The following is a 16520-nucleotide window of genomic DNA, read 5'->3' on the forward strand; positions in this document are numbered from 1 at the left end:
TCCTGAATGATTATCTTCTTTTAATCTTCTACACAAGTCCCTGTGTAGTTTTATATAAAATGAATTGCTGAGCCCAACACATGGGAAAGCAGAAATAAAGTAGATTATGTAAATTATAAATGTAAATAAGCTCACTAATGAATGCAAGATCAAAATATTAAGAGAAAGAAAGGATATTGACTTAATACATACAACTAACTTCTCCGGTTCCAGAGAAGTTATCTGTAATATGGAGCAAGAAAGCACATGTCGTCTCTTTTGCGTAACCAATGTTGTGAAGCCAAGTTGTTTGCATTCGCGATATTGTCCAATAATGTGAACAGCCTGCAGTGCAAAATCAGTAAAACGCCTTTCACGATGGCTTTCTCAATCTGGAGTGCGTAAACCTCGTTTCTTTGAACGAGTTTTACAACCTCATTGTGAAAGAGAAGGTAAAGTGTTGAATACCTGGGAGACTCTTTCACAAAGCTAGAGACAATTGTTGCTGCAATATGCATTTTCTCTTTATCGACAAGGCTGCAAGCAAAAATATTTACGGTAGTTCATTGTTATAATTTTTAGAAAAAGGGTGCCAGTTATTAATTTTAATGCGGCTTTTAATAATATAACTTGCAGTTATGGTTTCATTCACTCTACATTGATATATATTTTAAGTATTACGTTCACCGAAGCAGACGAAATCGGAGTAACAGTAATATTTGCTCTTTGGAATTCCATGCCCCCGTTTTTTTTTTTTTTCAATGAAATCCAATATGGAAATACATACTCTATTCATAAACTCAGGATGTAATCAGCATGTCTAAGTTCAAATTTCTCTACAACTGCAAGTTATATATCTATACATCACATATGCTTAACAAGTAGACTTTTTATTAGCGGTTATAAGTCGAATACATTCCCATCACATTAGATTTAGACATCAAAAACGAGAAAGTGGATAATCGCCAATGTAAATAAGACCATATCTGTTATTACAGAACAAGATCAGTACTGAATCCGTGTATTATTAACGTTGTATGAAATACGAGTGCATCGTACATTATGTTTAGCTACTTTCTTTTTTCTTTGCTTCTAACATTTCACAGCATTCCACGCAGTTAATAGAATGATTATATTACACCTCCAACTCCCTGGAGGTGTAATATAATAATAATTTCGTAATCATGACTATACAACTGGTGAATAGGAACTAGTTAGTAAGGGACGAGTATTATCTCTTGGAGATAACTTAAATATGCATTAAATGCTTTTTTGGAAGAAAGGGAAAAGAGAACTGAAGCGTCTCAAGAAGATACAAAACGAATCCCCTACGATGTAGGGGATTCGTTTTCAAGTGAGTCCAGTCGGTTAAAACATATGAGCATTTTTCTCATTGCTACACCGATACCATTAACTCTTTCAGTCCGAAACAGTCCGTTATTCGATAATGGATATCCAACATTCCATACATAAACAGGGTATTATCTAGAGTTCAGAATTATTTCAGAATTAGCTGGCCTGGTTAGCCGAGTGGTTAGCGTATCCGCTCTCCAGCCAAAAGGTTGCGGGTTCGAATGGCGTAGATGATGATGGTAGTTGCGGTTGGTGGAGACAGAGAGTTGTAGAGTAGGTATTCTCCCTCGATGAGTCTTTGGACTCCCTGGAGGTGTAATATAATAATAATAATAATAATAATAATAATTATTTCGTAGGGACTACGATATTGTGGTCAATATGGTAAACTGTTCTAAAATCCGATGAAAGAGTAGCCGTCTGTGGTTATAATCACAGACGAAGCAACTAATACTAAGGCCATTTCCGTGTTAAGTTTTTGTGTTTGCCCAGCCGATTGCCCGAAGTGCTAGTGCCATTGTTAAATAAATATACGTATTTAACAGTTTTCCTAAAATACTTATAACAATAATTTGTGAGAGACATAGATCATATGCCAACCAATAATTACTGTTATCGTTGTTTGGGTTTTGATTGCAAAAAACGAATATCAGTGAAATCTGAAATCAAAGTAAATGTCAAAGCGTGTCCTGGAAAAATACGATATTACTATTCTATTTACTTTGTTTATGTCTATGTTTATTATTTATTCAGTTCTGTTGTTTTATTTAAGCTTTTTTATTGCTCTTTTCTTATTTTTAGCAAGAACGAGGAAAGATTGTTGCATATGCTGTTAAAAAGCAGCAAAGAAATAGGAAATTGACTAGAAGTAAAAGGACTTCAACATTCCTTCTGAAACTTCGGTCAGATAATTTTTTTTTAAATTTCTTTTGTTTATTACTGTTTTAAAAAATTAACATGTGCTAATCGCCTGCTTCAGTAAATGGGTAGTTGGGTAGCACATTTAAGAAACGAATAAATGTTATTGATACTATTCTACTTGCAAGGTATTTTGTTATTAATATGCAAGATACTTGTGAGAAATAAGAGACCAAGTTTGAGTAAAAAGTACTTGAAACACAGAATTGCAACTAAACAAACGCACGTAATAACTAAAGTAATAAGTTTTAATAAGTAAATATTTCATCCTAAGTATCTTAGGACATCGTCACTACAGAGATAAGCTACTTAGATACTTAGGATGAAATATTTACTTATTAAAACTTATTACTGTGGTTATTACGCGTGTTTGTTTAGTCATGAATTCTCCACAGGTTTCATTGTATAATACAAATTGTAAATGTTGGCAATATGGATCAGCTTGCATTTCCAGCATGGTTTGTGACAAAAATTGAAGCATCAAAGAAAATACTGTTAGACGCAGAAAGCATAGGTGAAGTCATCTCATGCTAAAATCTCTTGAAAATTAAAATTCTACTTAGCTTAGAAGTTTCGTGTTAAGAGTAACTAGAAAATGAGTATATTACAGATCTAAACAGCAACTAAATACATAGATTACTGAACGTATACTGTAATAAAGTACGTGTAGAATACCGAAAGATATAATCTGGAAATAATTTTGGATAATCATAAAGAAATGATATTTTTTTACGACTCTCAATGAATAGTCAATGTTTCAATCAACAGATATGTCCTTTTAGGTGAGTACAAAATTATATACCACTGTAGGATGATAACAAACACAGTCGACTACATGGATACAGTGAGATTAATTTCCAGTAAGAGAAATTATACTTAAGGACTCTTAAGCAATGCTAACAGCAGTATATTTATACAAAAATATCGTAACTTTAAGCTTTTTTATTTTATCCTAAATGGAAAACTTAATTTAACATACCACATTTGACGCATCTGGAAATCTGGAAATAAGGCGCAAGCACGCACGCGCACACACACACACACACATATATATGCCAGTTTTCCCCATATCATAAAACTACCCAATATTCTTTATTATTCTTGCATTCTGCAAGTTATTCGTAAGTGGGTCTTATTTGCGTTAAGTAGGTCTTATTTATACTGTGCAGAACAGATCATAAAGTTTACATTTCGGTAAAACTCAATAAATAAAGATCATCTGAACATAGCAACCTTCTCTTATGTAGCTAATGTATTATTTTATATTAACCCGCATAAAGTACACCGGATGCAATACGTTTGTGCTTTCAAGTTTGTAAAATGGTATATTTAAGTGACTCTCATAGAATATAGAAAACAAATTAGTTCAACAGCAACTAAATTTTGACATTACAGGTGCTACAAAATTAACAGGACAGATGGAGTGAAAGTTGTGAAGTTGAAGGCTAAGGATAAACAATCGCAAGGGAAATGCAAAGAAATTATGAAATTTCAGACCATGTCAGTTCACCTCGTCAAGCTAAGTGATGACAAACAGAATTTTTTTTTTCAATCCCTTCACACACACACACGAATAACTTACCTTTCCAGTCACAACAACAGGAAGGTTAGCCGCCTGGAGGCTCCATAAGACTGACATCGGCGTCAACCCACCAATCAGTACATAAAGAACACACACGTAAGCAGTGACAAAAGTTAGAGCTTGCTTCGTCCGTCCACTGTAGTACAGGACCAGGAACCCGATAATGGCTGTCTCCAGCATAAGAAAAATTGACTCGCCCCACGAACTGTAAAGGAAATGGGAGGGAAAAATGCATATATTACTCTCTAGCTATCTATCAATCGCACTAATTTTAATGAAGCACTTCAGTGAAATTCTGAAATATACTTCTAAACATATATCTGAAAATAGTATTCGAAAGCAAAAAAAGAAAAAGCAATGCATTCATTGTAAGCATGCCATTGACAATTAACATAATTATCAGTGTTTTCTGTAATGGAGAAGAACTTCTTATCCCAATTATACAGGAATTCTCTCATCTCTCGTTTCACCCATAATTACCTCATTCATTTCCTCTATGACGCAAAACTTCATTGCTGACAACTAGGTGGCAGCACTGGACAGGTGCAAAAAAAAACACAATGCAACTTGCAGAATAAGGTATTAGAATTTACTGCAGCAGCAGCAGCATTCAGAAAGATTAAAGAGTTGTTTACAGTTCAAGAAGGATAATTAATAGGCCTATTGTGCTGCGAATACCCACTGCTGCTGTGTTACTGTAGGCCATCAAAGCATTCAATGAGGCTTATAATGATCTGAAGGGAAAAAAGCTCACTTTCAAGCAGAAAAACTACAGTCAGGTAGGGATTAAAAAAGAGGAGGGAAGGGAAAAAAAGCAGACCCGAGTTCCGTGTCCTCCATTAAGTGTTTGGCCAGAGTGGCGCCTTTTAAGATGAACAAGAGAGAAGGGGAATGGGGCGGAAAAGAAAAGGAGAGAGAGAAAATAATCCAAAGCACTCGATAATGATTGGGAAAACTACATATGCTGTTACGAAACAGATTACTTGTTTAAAATTCAAGTTACATTGCTATTTTTGGTGCCTCATTTAGAATGAGAGAAAATGATTTTTTCATAATTAATTTAGGTGTTAATGAGAAATGTATACTTTCTTAAGATTATTTTAAGAGCGATTTTCAAATACTAACATTCAATGCCGCTATGAGCTCTTTCTACACATGTGATTAGAAAGCAAAAAAAAAAAAAAAAATCAAAGGAAAATAATACATATGAGACAGATTAAGAAATAGGGAGGAATGAATAGTTATTAAAAAAAAAGTCTATGTTGGAAATCCAACTATACAGAGGTGCCCAAGCCATGCGTATCTGTTCTAGCTCATTTGCTTTTAAGTAGCCTACAATCGATTTCTGTAATGAAGGGGGGGGGGGGAGGGAGGAAGCATTAACTCGATATAAGTCGCTGTTGTCAGAGAAAAGTAATAGATCTATAAGAAATATATATACTCTGGCCAGCAGTTTACTTGGTGTCCCCACCATGACCCATGAAATTCAACGTATCGTCAGAAAATGCCATATGTCCGTTCCGGAGTATATATAAAGCTGACAGGCAGGCAGTGTGTGAGATAGAGAGAGAGATGCAATTTGACTCAACGTAAGCGACTGTTGAGCGTCGTATGAGAAATAGCGTCGGATGTACTGCTGCTAGTATCACGAAAACTGCCACCCTGCTTGAGTTTCCTGAAAATGGTGTATCATCTGGTAAATAGTCACTTTTAGCAGGATAATTCACAAGCATACATCATTGGGAAATTGTTCCAGGAGTATGAGGTTTAATCTTAACACAATTCATTGGACTACTACTCAATCATTCAATCACCGAATCTCAATGTAGCTGAACATCTGCAGAAGGTGGACCAAACTATTCGCGTGAAGGTTCTAGCACAGTCCAATCTTGAGCAATGCTGATGCGATCGATCCCCGTGAGCTTAGCATTCTTGCTGAATGAATCTTGTGGAATCTGTCAAAACGATTTCTTCAATTCACACGAAAAAAAAAATACAAGGAAATAAGTAATAATATTCATTTACAGTCATATTTCAGCTGGAATTATTACAGACCATCATCAGTGGCAACGTATATTCAGGCCGAGATAAATATTAGTAGTTATTTCCTTATGTTTTTCGTCTGAATTAAAAAACCCTCTCATGGCACAAGTATTTCTGACAAAGAACTGTCAAAACAAGTCGAGGCTGTTCTGAGGAATAAAGAAGGCTAATGGCTATGAGGTACCTAATAACTGGGCACGTAGTGAATAAATGTCGCTTTAATTTTTAACAGTTGCATATCGGACATGAACTTTCGAAATATAGGAAACTTTATAAAGCTTCCATAGCTTACTTATTTTTGGACGAAAAACGGACGAACATCTTGAAAGTCTTTTAGAATTTTTAAGAGATATTCAGCCACATTTTGAAAACTGTATTCTAAAAAAACAAGTGGGTGGTGATTCACATTATGATTACTTTCTGTGCCAAAAGCTCTGTTTCTTGTAATGTATAAATGTTAATTAACTGTTGCACTGAAAAACTGACCTGTCACAAGGAAGTAATTTTTCTGTATTTTATCCTTGCAGTACATGTATAAGATACAGAAATCAATATATCTTCTTTGCTTTTTCTTCAGATGTCAAGATATTTCGGAAGTAATTTTGAGATTTCTGTCATTCACATTAAATAGTGCAATTACAGAACTGTTTCCTAAATTAAAAAAAAAAATATCCTCCGGTTAAATAATTCTTTTTACAAAAGTTTTTAATAAAACTATCATATGTATTTTGTTCATGTAGGTTTTTAATATATATGGTAAGTTCTCTTAATATTTAAAAATATTCCGAAACGATTATTCTTAGCCATACCGGAATTAATAAGACCAAATAATGTTAACCATTTAGGAACATAACAGTGGCATAACATCACAGTTCACATCTTATCTGTACAGAATGTTGGAATAAAAAATAATCAAATAACAATATACTGGTGTCGAGGTCAGCTAACGGCCAAATTATTACACGCACTAGTCCTTTAAATATTTTTTTAGCAGAGATAATGGATGTAGATGGCTTCGCGATGAGTTTGGGAAGACACTACGCGGAACTAAAAACCGAATGGTTGACTATCACTGCTCTTTAAGTATTGTATACGTCATTGATATACGAGACAAAAATATTTAAGAGTCATGACAAATTAAGCATGAAAACCCGACCGTCATATACACGATTCGATACATTCATCTCAAAATTGCAGGTTGTATCTAGATCATGAGAAGAAGAGAACTAATTACAATTATACAAGATGTATTTTTAAGTACGTTTCTATATGTTCAAGAGGAGCTTTATTTATTTTTTTATTACACCACTCTTACGAAATGACAATCAATAGTCTATCGTAATTAGCAGAATTTAGCAAAACGTTTGTACATACATGATTTAACATCTACTGACTATCTTTAAATAGCCGTCGGACAGAACTTATTAATAGTAACTTTCCATATTTGTTTCAGAAATGATCATGCTGGATACTCTCAAAATAATTAAGTGTGTTAATAGTATTAAGTCTATGGCGCAATTTTAAATGTTTGAAATCAATTTCTTGTCAATTAGATATTTTAGTATTCAAAAGAGAGCGTTTTACAAGTTTCGTCTTGGGAATTAGGATCATTATATTGCAAATTATCACTGGAAATAATATATATATATATATATATATATATATATATATATATTTACTCGTGCCATTTAGATCTCATACATTAAGGAAAAGAACACTAATCTGATAATGATGAGTGAAATTTAGGTGGCAGACAATCTTCCTCACCCGATGTAAGGATATCGCCACACTGCTTACTGGAAGGTGAAGTGGCTTGAGAAGTCTCTAAAGCCAGGAAAATGAATTATCTAGTAGTCCGCTTACGGTAAACTAAATATATGACAAGTTGGAAGCTTTTCGTAGGCGAGATTCACATAAAAAAAAAAGGAAAAGACAAAAACACTATGTGAGGAGAGCAAGTAAAGTATATGTACACCGAAATATTAAAAAAATAGGTATAACCGGAAGATGATGCTAATGAAAAGCTGTTATTTAAGCGATTATGCAAGTACTTCAAAAGAATTTTTTTTAAAAAAAAAATTGACAAGTGACTTTTTTTTCAAATGAGTCGTCCGTCTATCTTCATCAATCACTTAAGAAAAGACATCTCTGTTAGGAATGTCGCAACGCTATATCAAAACACGAACAATACAGACTTCGGCATTATCATTACTGCCGATACCTGATCTGATTCTCGCTGAAGAAACCTGTCAAACGCCAAGAAAACTGTAATGCAAAGAATGCAACGTAACATCTTCTTTAGAGACCAAACTTTCGCGATTCGATAACCAGAGGAAAAAGGAAAGAGAAGGAGTCGGTTTTGTGGAAGAAATGACAACAAAAATAGTACAGTTAGATATCCGAGGAACGGAAACCATTATGGTTTCCCAAAATGCTATAGATGAAGCAATTAAATATTCATAATCCTGGTGATTGTATGGCCTCTACAGACTAACCCTGGCAGGGCCTATAATTAGTGTCGACATCAATTACCTGCATACAGGACCTTGCCGTCTTAGCCACGGCCAACTGAAGTGTGTCATCCATCAAAAGGGGGGGAGGGAGGGAAGTGAATTCTATGCTACGCTACAGTATCAAGTTGACAAGCGCACGGCCTTTATGACCCGTGGCTTCTTCCTCTAAGTTAATGTGTGTTCTCTTCGAAGGTGGCGCTCTGTTCCATGGAGCGGGCAATAATACGCGTCCACGGTTGTCAACGCAGGAGAACGAACCGTCAACAATTTGTGAGGGCAAGGATATGAAAGGCTACTACCTATAATAAAAGGCCAGATGAAAGCGGGCTGGCCATCAATTCGCCTTCTTTGTTTGTCTACCAAACTTTTCTCGAATTCGGGCCCAAATGCATGACGAGCTGGTGACGTTAAATGATGACTAACACAAGAGCTATGTATTGCAACTGGAGAACAATAGCATATAAGACGGCTTTACACGGAAAATAGCAATCAAGCAGCCTGTTGTTACTACTACTATCGATGCTTTATCTCATTCACGAGAAACACAAAATGGCCAAATTACATAAAATACAGAAGCTATTAAATTTTTAAACTGAATAAAACTGTTATACTGTAGATCTTAATGCTGTCAAGTGACCTACAAAGACTAATTATGATAGGAGTTACCACTTTCAAGTTGAAATACATGCACATCAATTGATTCCTAGATGACAGAAAATTTCTTCACCAAAATTCACAAAACCGCTCACAATATATCCCCTTAGGAAAACTAAAAGTAATGAGGGACGTTCATAAAAGAAGAACTTTTCCACAATATACTTACAACAATATACTTACAAATCCAAAACCTAATAACTTGGCACAATAGAATGCATTTGCCTTTTTTCTCCCCACCTGGTTCCCATCCACGAAAGAGTATTTACAAGCCTATAGAAAATTTGTACCGTGGGTGGACTAAGGATTTTTTCCCCATTTTTTTTTAAAATCAATTTTATATATTTTTTACATTGTCCAGAAATCCTACTCTTAGAGACCAAACATGGAACTTTTTCAAGCCACTTAATGTCTCAAATAAGGAGACCGAGCGATTCATCTCCCACCAAAAGAAAATCACACACACCCATGCCTGCAGCGGGATTCGAACTCGCGATGTGTTCGTTGGAGAGTGGGTACGGTAATCATTCGGCGCCAGGCTTGGTACCCAAAGTCTGCTTTACATAATGATTTTCGCTATCAGCATACCACAAAAAAAAAAAAAAAAGTGAAACGGCAACTTCTCCACTGTTTGTGGGGGGGGGGGGGGGAGGAAGAGAGACTGGTTGTAATTAAAATGGAAGCAAATGATGTGCAAAGGAAATGCGTGAATTTTGCGGAATGCAAAATTGTCACCCCCCATATGACACTTGTTAACCCACATTCACTTAACCAGTTATTATAAATATCCATGTGTCATAGACGGGATTCGAACGAGGGTCTTTCCGTGCGAAGAAAAAATTTTCATGGTCTCGCAACCAGGCTATGGTGACGCGGCGGCGGAGGGGAATCTTAATACTTCCACCAGTACAACCAAGAGTGAGATTCGAAGTGCAATCACTTATGATAAATCGATAAACATTCGCAATAAAACGTTCAATTAATTATATTACGATATGGACCTCATTTAGATGATCTCTAAGTAAATATTTTATCTGGCCGATAATCGTATCCATTATCCTGATATCTACTGCTATATGTGGAAACCTCCTCCTTCTCTTCAACAGACTCTCAATGGGTAGAGACAATCGACCATATAAGAAATGATAAAAGTGTTAAGTTATTGGAATCTTCGGATACTTTAGAAACCAAAAATGCTTCGAGCTGCATGGCAAAAGCAGCGATTGTTTAATTCGAATTGTCTGAAGAATCTTGAAATTTCTCTTGGCAGCTACAGTTCACTTTCGATGTGGTTTGCACTTATTGGAAAAGAATACTCGCGCTATAAAGAACTCATGGAAGAAAGATAAAACACTTACTCCGCAGGTTCTGCTAAAACACTTTTTGGAATATCAAAGAAAGAGTTATATTTCCCATCACACGGTTTTATATATCATCAAAGAAAATACGCAGCTTAAGTCTTTCATTGAAGACGCTTTTAAAATTAAAGTCGTTAATGATTATAAAGAAATGCAAGAAAGCGTTCCGAAACTCACAATTAAAACTAAAAGCATGCGTTACAATGCTGTAATGGATCAGGAGCATAGGTTTTTCACTTGATATTTGTTTAATATAATATCTGAAAATGCCATATGATAAAAGCTTTTCGAATTACAGTTGTGAGTATATGAACAACCACTAAGAGGTTTCACATAAATACATGCGATTTCTTTTATGTTATAAAGAATAACCTTTGGATCTTCAGTCGAATTTATTTTACAGGAATTGCATTGATCATCACATTATTTGCTTACCCGTTTTTGCCAAAATTAAACACAAATAATAATAATAAAAAAAAGGAATTAAGTAATTAAGCGGTGTTAGTGAATGCTCCAAGGAAATAAATGGTATTCGGAATATTATTTATACTGAATTTCTCATTCGGTAAAAATGAGATGATATTTTAAAAACGGATATATGACTGCAGCATTTGGCCAATGATTACACGAACACTATCAACCATGCCCAGAACGGTTTGGATATATGAAAGCCAATGGGATGGAAGAATGAAGACAGCATAAAGGGGTCTGAAGCCGCCACAACCACCCCCTTAACAATGAGCTGTCATTAATCTTTCTTCCCCGAGGCAATTAAAATTTTAACATTGCCGCTGGTTGAGACTTTGTAGTTAATGAGGCGAAGTAACATAGCATCAGAAAGACGTCGGACTCCGGAGGAGGAGGAAGAGAAAGACCCAATGTCACGCGGTCAGGGAGCCTTTTTTTTTTTTTTTTTTACACAATAAGACAAAGAACTATATCAAAATGGACAAGTGATTACCATATTTAGTTATTTACTATTTCTTACAGAATTTCTTGAGGAAATATGCATATTGTTTATCAACATCTGATTAACTGCAAGGCACAGTTAATGCGACATAAATATTGGAAGACACTTGGAAAGAGAATTTTGCGAAGTATGTTTGTACTCTTCGAACACTTTTTATTGGTTCTTAACAAAAGCACGTTTCTTTTGTCCCCCCCCCCCTCGAGTATATTATAGAGCATTATTCTTTTAACAGGACTACAAAGCAGAACCTAAATAACGAATTCAATTCACAAAAGTTATTAACTTCAGTTTTGGAACACTAACATTTTCTTACATTATTGGTATTTGATTTAATGCTTCCATAATTTCGTTAACGCAGACATAAGTACTTATGAAAATTCGAATTCAGTAACAATCCAAACGTGCTAGAATATTTGTAATCTAAAAGACACCTGAAAATTTATCCTTTATGCCAAAATTTCAGATAAATTCAATAGCAAAACTATTAAAATTAGCAAGTAAACCCATTACATTTCTAGAGATTATTTTTATATTTTTTATTATCTTGATATTAAATGAGTTCAGCTACATATTCAACTTTTAAAATATCGAAAACAACAGATATACAAGTACTACTTTAACACACACACACACACCCAGCTAATTGTTTTTTTAATAAGTCAATATATTGTAATTAAGCATAGTGATGAGTATTAATGGATTTTTTTTAACTATAAAATGAAGCTGTCAAAAACATTTTTATTAAAAATTTTGTAAGGTGGGAGGAGAGAAGAATAGGATCTATTACGTTTTGTTTAATCATTACGCGATAAAGAGTAGAAGCGCACTTTCATATATCAAATGTAAACAGAAAGTATATAATACACAAGCATAATGAAAAGAGTTGTCATCAATATCAACAAATATTCGAAAGCAAAGTTGCCCATCACATCAATATTAGTTGGACGGGAAAATGACTTGCACTTACCTAATGGTATCATGGTAATTATTCCCACGAAAAACCTGTATCAACTGCGCGCACTGCATCAAACAAACACCTACTACCTATTTTACGTATAGATGAAAATGTTTTGAGCTATAGCACGTGTTCTACCCACAAATTCACACCTCTCTTCTCTCTTTCTCTCGAGGCAATCTCTACACCTGTGTATAATTTATACACTCTTTTAAGAAAGGCAAGCCATTAGGGCAGGGTTGTTTAGGACAGGCCGTACAGATAATAAAGACACCTCAATTCGGGTAAAAGAGGAGTGTATCTTCCAAAGCACGTCTATTAAAGTGTCCTGTGGCGCGAACTACTTCATTTTGGGCGCACATTAATCACCCTGCCACAACTCTAGACTACTAATACTCCGAGACGTTCTGTGTTACACTTGTGGATAAAACTCCGGACATGATTATTTCACATCGGTTATACAAACTCGGGAGCAAATAAAAGGTCTTTGTTGTTTTTATTGTTAGGAAAACAAAGCTACAAGCCGTTGCCACAGCCACCGTTACAGGATGAAAGAGAGTCAGTTAAACACACACAAGAGACAATGGAGTCCTCAAATGTAGCGATGAAAACACCGAACAGGGTGATCATTAATCATTAAAACCATGTTTACTACCAAACTGCTGGAGGTCTATACCAAGGTTCCTCTGATTAAATATTGCTTCATGCGCTCTTAAAGATCAAACGGAATTTCACTTCGTTTGTAAAATTCTGAAGTATCAAGAAACAATCACTGGAAAGATAGGAGGGAAGAGAATTTTTTTAAACTTTTTTTTTTCACTGCGAAGGGAGTTAAATTTTAAATTCAGAAGGCAAGGAAATGTTGATTTTTTGAGTGTGAACTTTTAAAACGTAACTGTTCACATATAAAAAAAGCATGAAAATGCAACACACACACACACCAAGGACAGTCAAATTAGACATTTCTGTTCGATCTCAACAGGAATTCCTTTTTTTGCGCCTGAATACACAAGTAATTATACATTTACTGGATACAGGAACACCAAAGAAATAAAACTAAAGTATTTTTATTGGACTATCACCTGTGGAAGGCTGTGAGAACTTATAGTACTTCACAACACCTTGGATGGGCTTTTTTTTTTTGAATATTATTATAATCCGGAAACCCTACTATAGAAACCAAAATGGAACTTTTTCAAGACACTTCAGAACTCCAATAAGTGGGAAGGTGGTCCCAAACCGGAGATTTATCCCACAACCTGAAGACATTCACAAACATCCATGCCACGGTGAAATTCAAATCCATAGCTAGTTGGATACATTATAGGGTACATTATAGAGGATGGAAGTACACCTACCCACTCGGTCAACAACCTAATCTTACAAGTGAAATAATTATATATATATATATATATATATATATTTCTTAATAGCTTAATAACTATTTCTTAATAGTTTTCTTTCGGTGTCATGGCTAATCGAGGAGAAAAGATCAGATGTTTTCGGTTCAGAGATAAATTAGGACTCTTCGCGCCACGAAAGAGATGACCAGCGGTACCCCTGTACCGGTGGGTAACTATCTTAATATCGGCGACGCTAAATCATATTTAATGTCGAGATAACAGATGTTGTGCATATACAGCAGAAGCTGATTCTTCCAGATGAAATATTGGTGTCATGAGATGAATTCAAAATAGCTAAGTATTGCACATGACATGGAGCAGTGTTATATTTGAAGTATTATTGTAATGAACAGATATAATATAGTATATTCGCTGTTCTGAACAATAAAACAGACTTCTTGACAAGAAATGACCGGTATGTATTTGAATATTCGGTATCAACTGAATACAAATTTTCAGCACGAACGATGCTATTTATCGCAAATATGAAATTATCTCTGATATCTTTCTAACGCTGATGACAGTTTCAACTCTGAATAAAATTAAAGCTATCCAAGAAATGCTGGTTAAATCTATGTCTTTAATAAATGTGTGTACTTTCTGCAACAGATCGCTTTGTGGTCTAATAACTAAGAACGTTTCTGTTATATATTAGAAAACTTGAATACGATTGTAAAAGCAGTCATTGATTTAGATAAATGTGATAAATGTGTCTTTAATAAATGTGTGTACTTTCTGCAACAGATCGCTTTGTGGTCTAATAACTAAGAACGTTTCTGTTATATATCAGAAAACTTGAATACGATTGTAAAAGCAGTCATTGATTTAGAGGATGAAGCTGTGCATTACATAAAGTCTTCCGCCGCAAAAAAAAAAAAAAAAAATCTAGATGAATGCTGGATTTGGGTTGGTTAGCGTTACGATGAGGTAAAGGATTGCGTGTCTTCTTCTTCGAGCGGTTTTTGTTGCTTCGTGGAGGAAAACCATATCGCCTCTGTAATCGACTAATTCACCTTCGGTTGACAAAGTTTCATAAATGGTGCCGTAGAATTGAATCGAATTCAGGTCTATAACTAAAGAGTGGTATACATTCAATTGCACTATGGAAACAGCTAAAACAAAGAGAACAGGGGGGGGGGAGAAGAAAGAGAGAGATCCGTTATTCCTCTGTGAAGAACTTTATCAAGACTAACAGATACTGTATGGAGTTGTAAAAGTGAGGGAAGTGAACTCTTTGAATCTTCTGGTTTCAATAATGAGTTACTATTTACTGATTCAAATGTAATGGATAAAATATGTATTAATATACTTAAGTATAAAGAGCTAATAAGCTTCATTTCGGCAATGAAAACATTACTTAAATTAAGGGGATATTAAATCCCGCATAGTTTTAAAACCGAATAAGAAACTAATTCCGATCTTTGAGTTTCTTATTCGGTTTTAAAACTATGCGGGATTTAATATCCCCTTAATTTAAGTAATGTTTTCATTGCCGAAATGAAGCTTATTAGCTCTTTATACTTAAGTAACTTAATGGTTGCACCTGTTTGGAAAACTCGTTCGCAGAGTACATAAGTTCTTTTCGCTATACACTTTGGTATTAGGTCTAGCTACTCACTGATGAAGCCTCAAAAAAGGCTGAAACCGGTTTGGGTAGTGACCTCCCTCCATAATGTAATAACAGCATACATTTCCTAGGAAATGTGTTTTTACATTATGGAAAATACCTAAGAATAGCGATCTGAACTTCCTCCACCTTTGCAACGAGTTGCCCGGTATTGTACTACGTACTAGGATCACTTGCATTGGCTAACGCTAGTGTCGCCGATACTTTATAGTTTACTATATTCGGCAAGAAACTCTCTGATTCCGATCTTTGAGTTTCTTATTCGGTTTTAAAACTATGCGGGATTTAATATCCCCTTAATTTAAGTATGTATTAATATTTTAATATTTATGATGCCCTTAATTCCATGATTCATATTTATTATATTTAATTTACTTTTGAATAACTCCATGTAAAAAATAATAATGGAACAAATGTCGGGAACACAGGTGGCATTTTATCAATCTATCGACCTTAGGTAACTGGTTACACAAAATAGGAATTCGGCATTCTTTCGTATTTCCGCATACCAAATGTAACCACTACATTTGGCACGTCTTTCCTTTCTGAAAATAATTTCCGAAAGGAAAGACGAGGATGACATTTTAATCTATTCCGAGCGCTAAATGTTCATACATGAGTTTTAACGCTTATTATCCTTTGCTGTTTGAAAACTAATAACTTAGTTTAGATGTTCCTCTAATAAAATGTAATAAGTTGATTATTGATAATTATTTATTATAAATCATTTATTTAATGCATAAATTCTCAATATATTTTCGGATAACATTCTGAGAGTAATTTATTATTCACATTATAAGATGAGAAATGTAAAGTACAAAGAAAAATTCAAAATGGACCTCTCAAGTATCCAATTTGGATTACTGAGCTAAACCTACAGGGGGGAAAAAAAAAGCGTCTAATATGCTCTTGCAAGTGAGCATGAGCATAGAAGATATGATCAAAAAGTTAAGCTCCCCTATATAGATGGTTAAGAAACGTTTGAAATGTTAAAATTTGTTTTGAAAGAGGAGATAAAGCAGAATTTAGACATCCGATTGGTTTACTACATTCAAAAGTGTAGTGTGTTCATGGACATTATATTGTACATAATAAATTTGTTCGCAAAGGATCACGTGAAGCAACCTTTTCTCTCTCTCTCCAGGTATATTGTGACAGCTAAGGG

At 34.8% G+C, this 16520-nt stretch overlaps 1 protein-coding gene across 1 annotated transcript in view; it reads right to left on the bottom strand.

Moving 5' to 3' along the window:
* The window catches only part of LOC150094835 (mannose-P-dolichol utilization defect 1 protein homolog), a 358034-nt gene that overhangs the window by 154269 nt on the left and 187245 nt on the right, over positions 1 to 16520 (bottom strand). The window contains exon 4 of the mRNA XM_090411360.1: positions 3833 to 4037. Within this exon, the coding sequence (XP_090267486.1) occupies positions 3833 to 4037 (205 nt within the window). The remainder of the gene's footprint in view (positions 1 to 3832; positions 4038 to 16520) is intronic.

This window comes from Typopeltis vanoorti, chromosome 21 (genome assembly GCF_054136105.1).
Source record: "Typopeltis vanoorti isolate ZY-2024b chromosome 21, IOZ_Tvanoo_1.0, whole genome shotgun sequence".
NCBI lineage: Eukaryota > Metazoa > Arthropoda > Arachnida > Uropygi > Thelyphonidae > Typopeltis > Typopeltis vanoorti.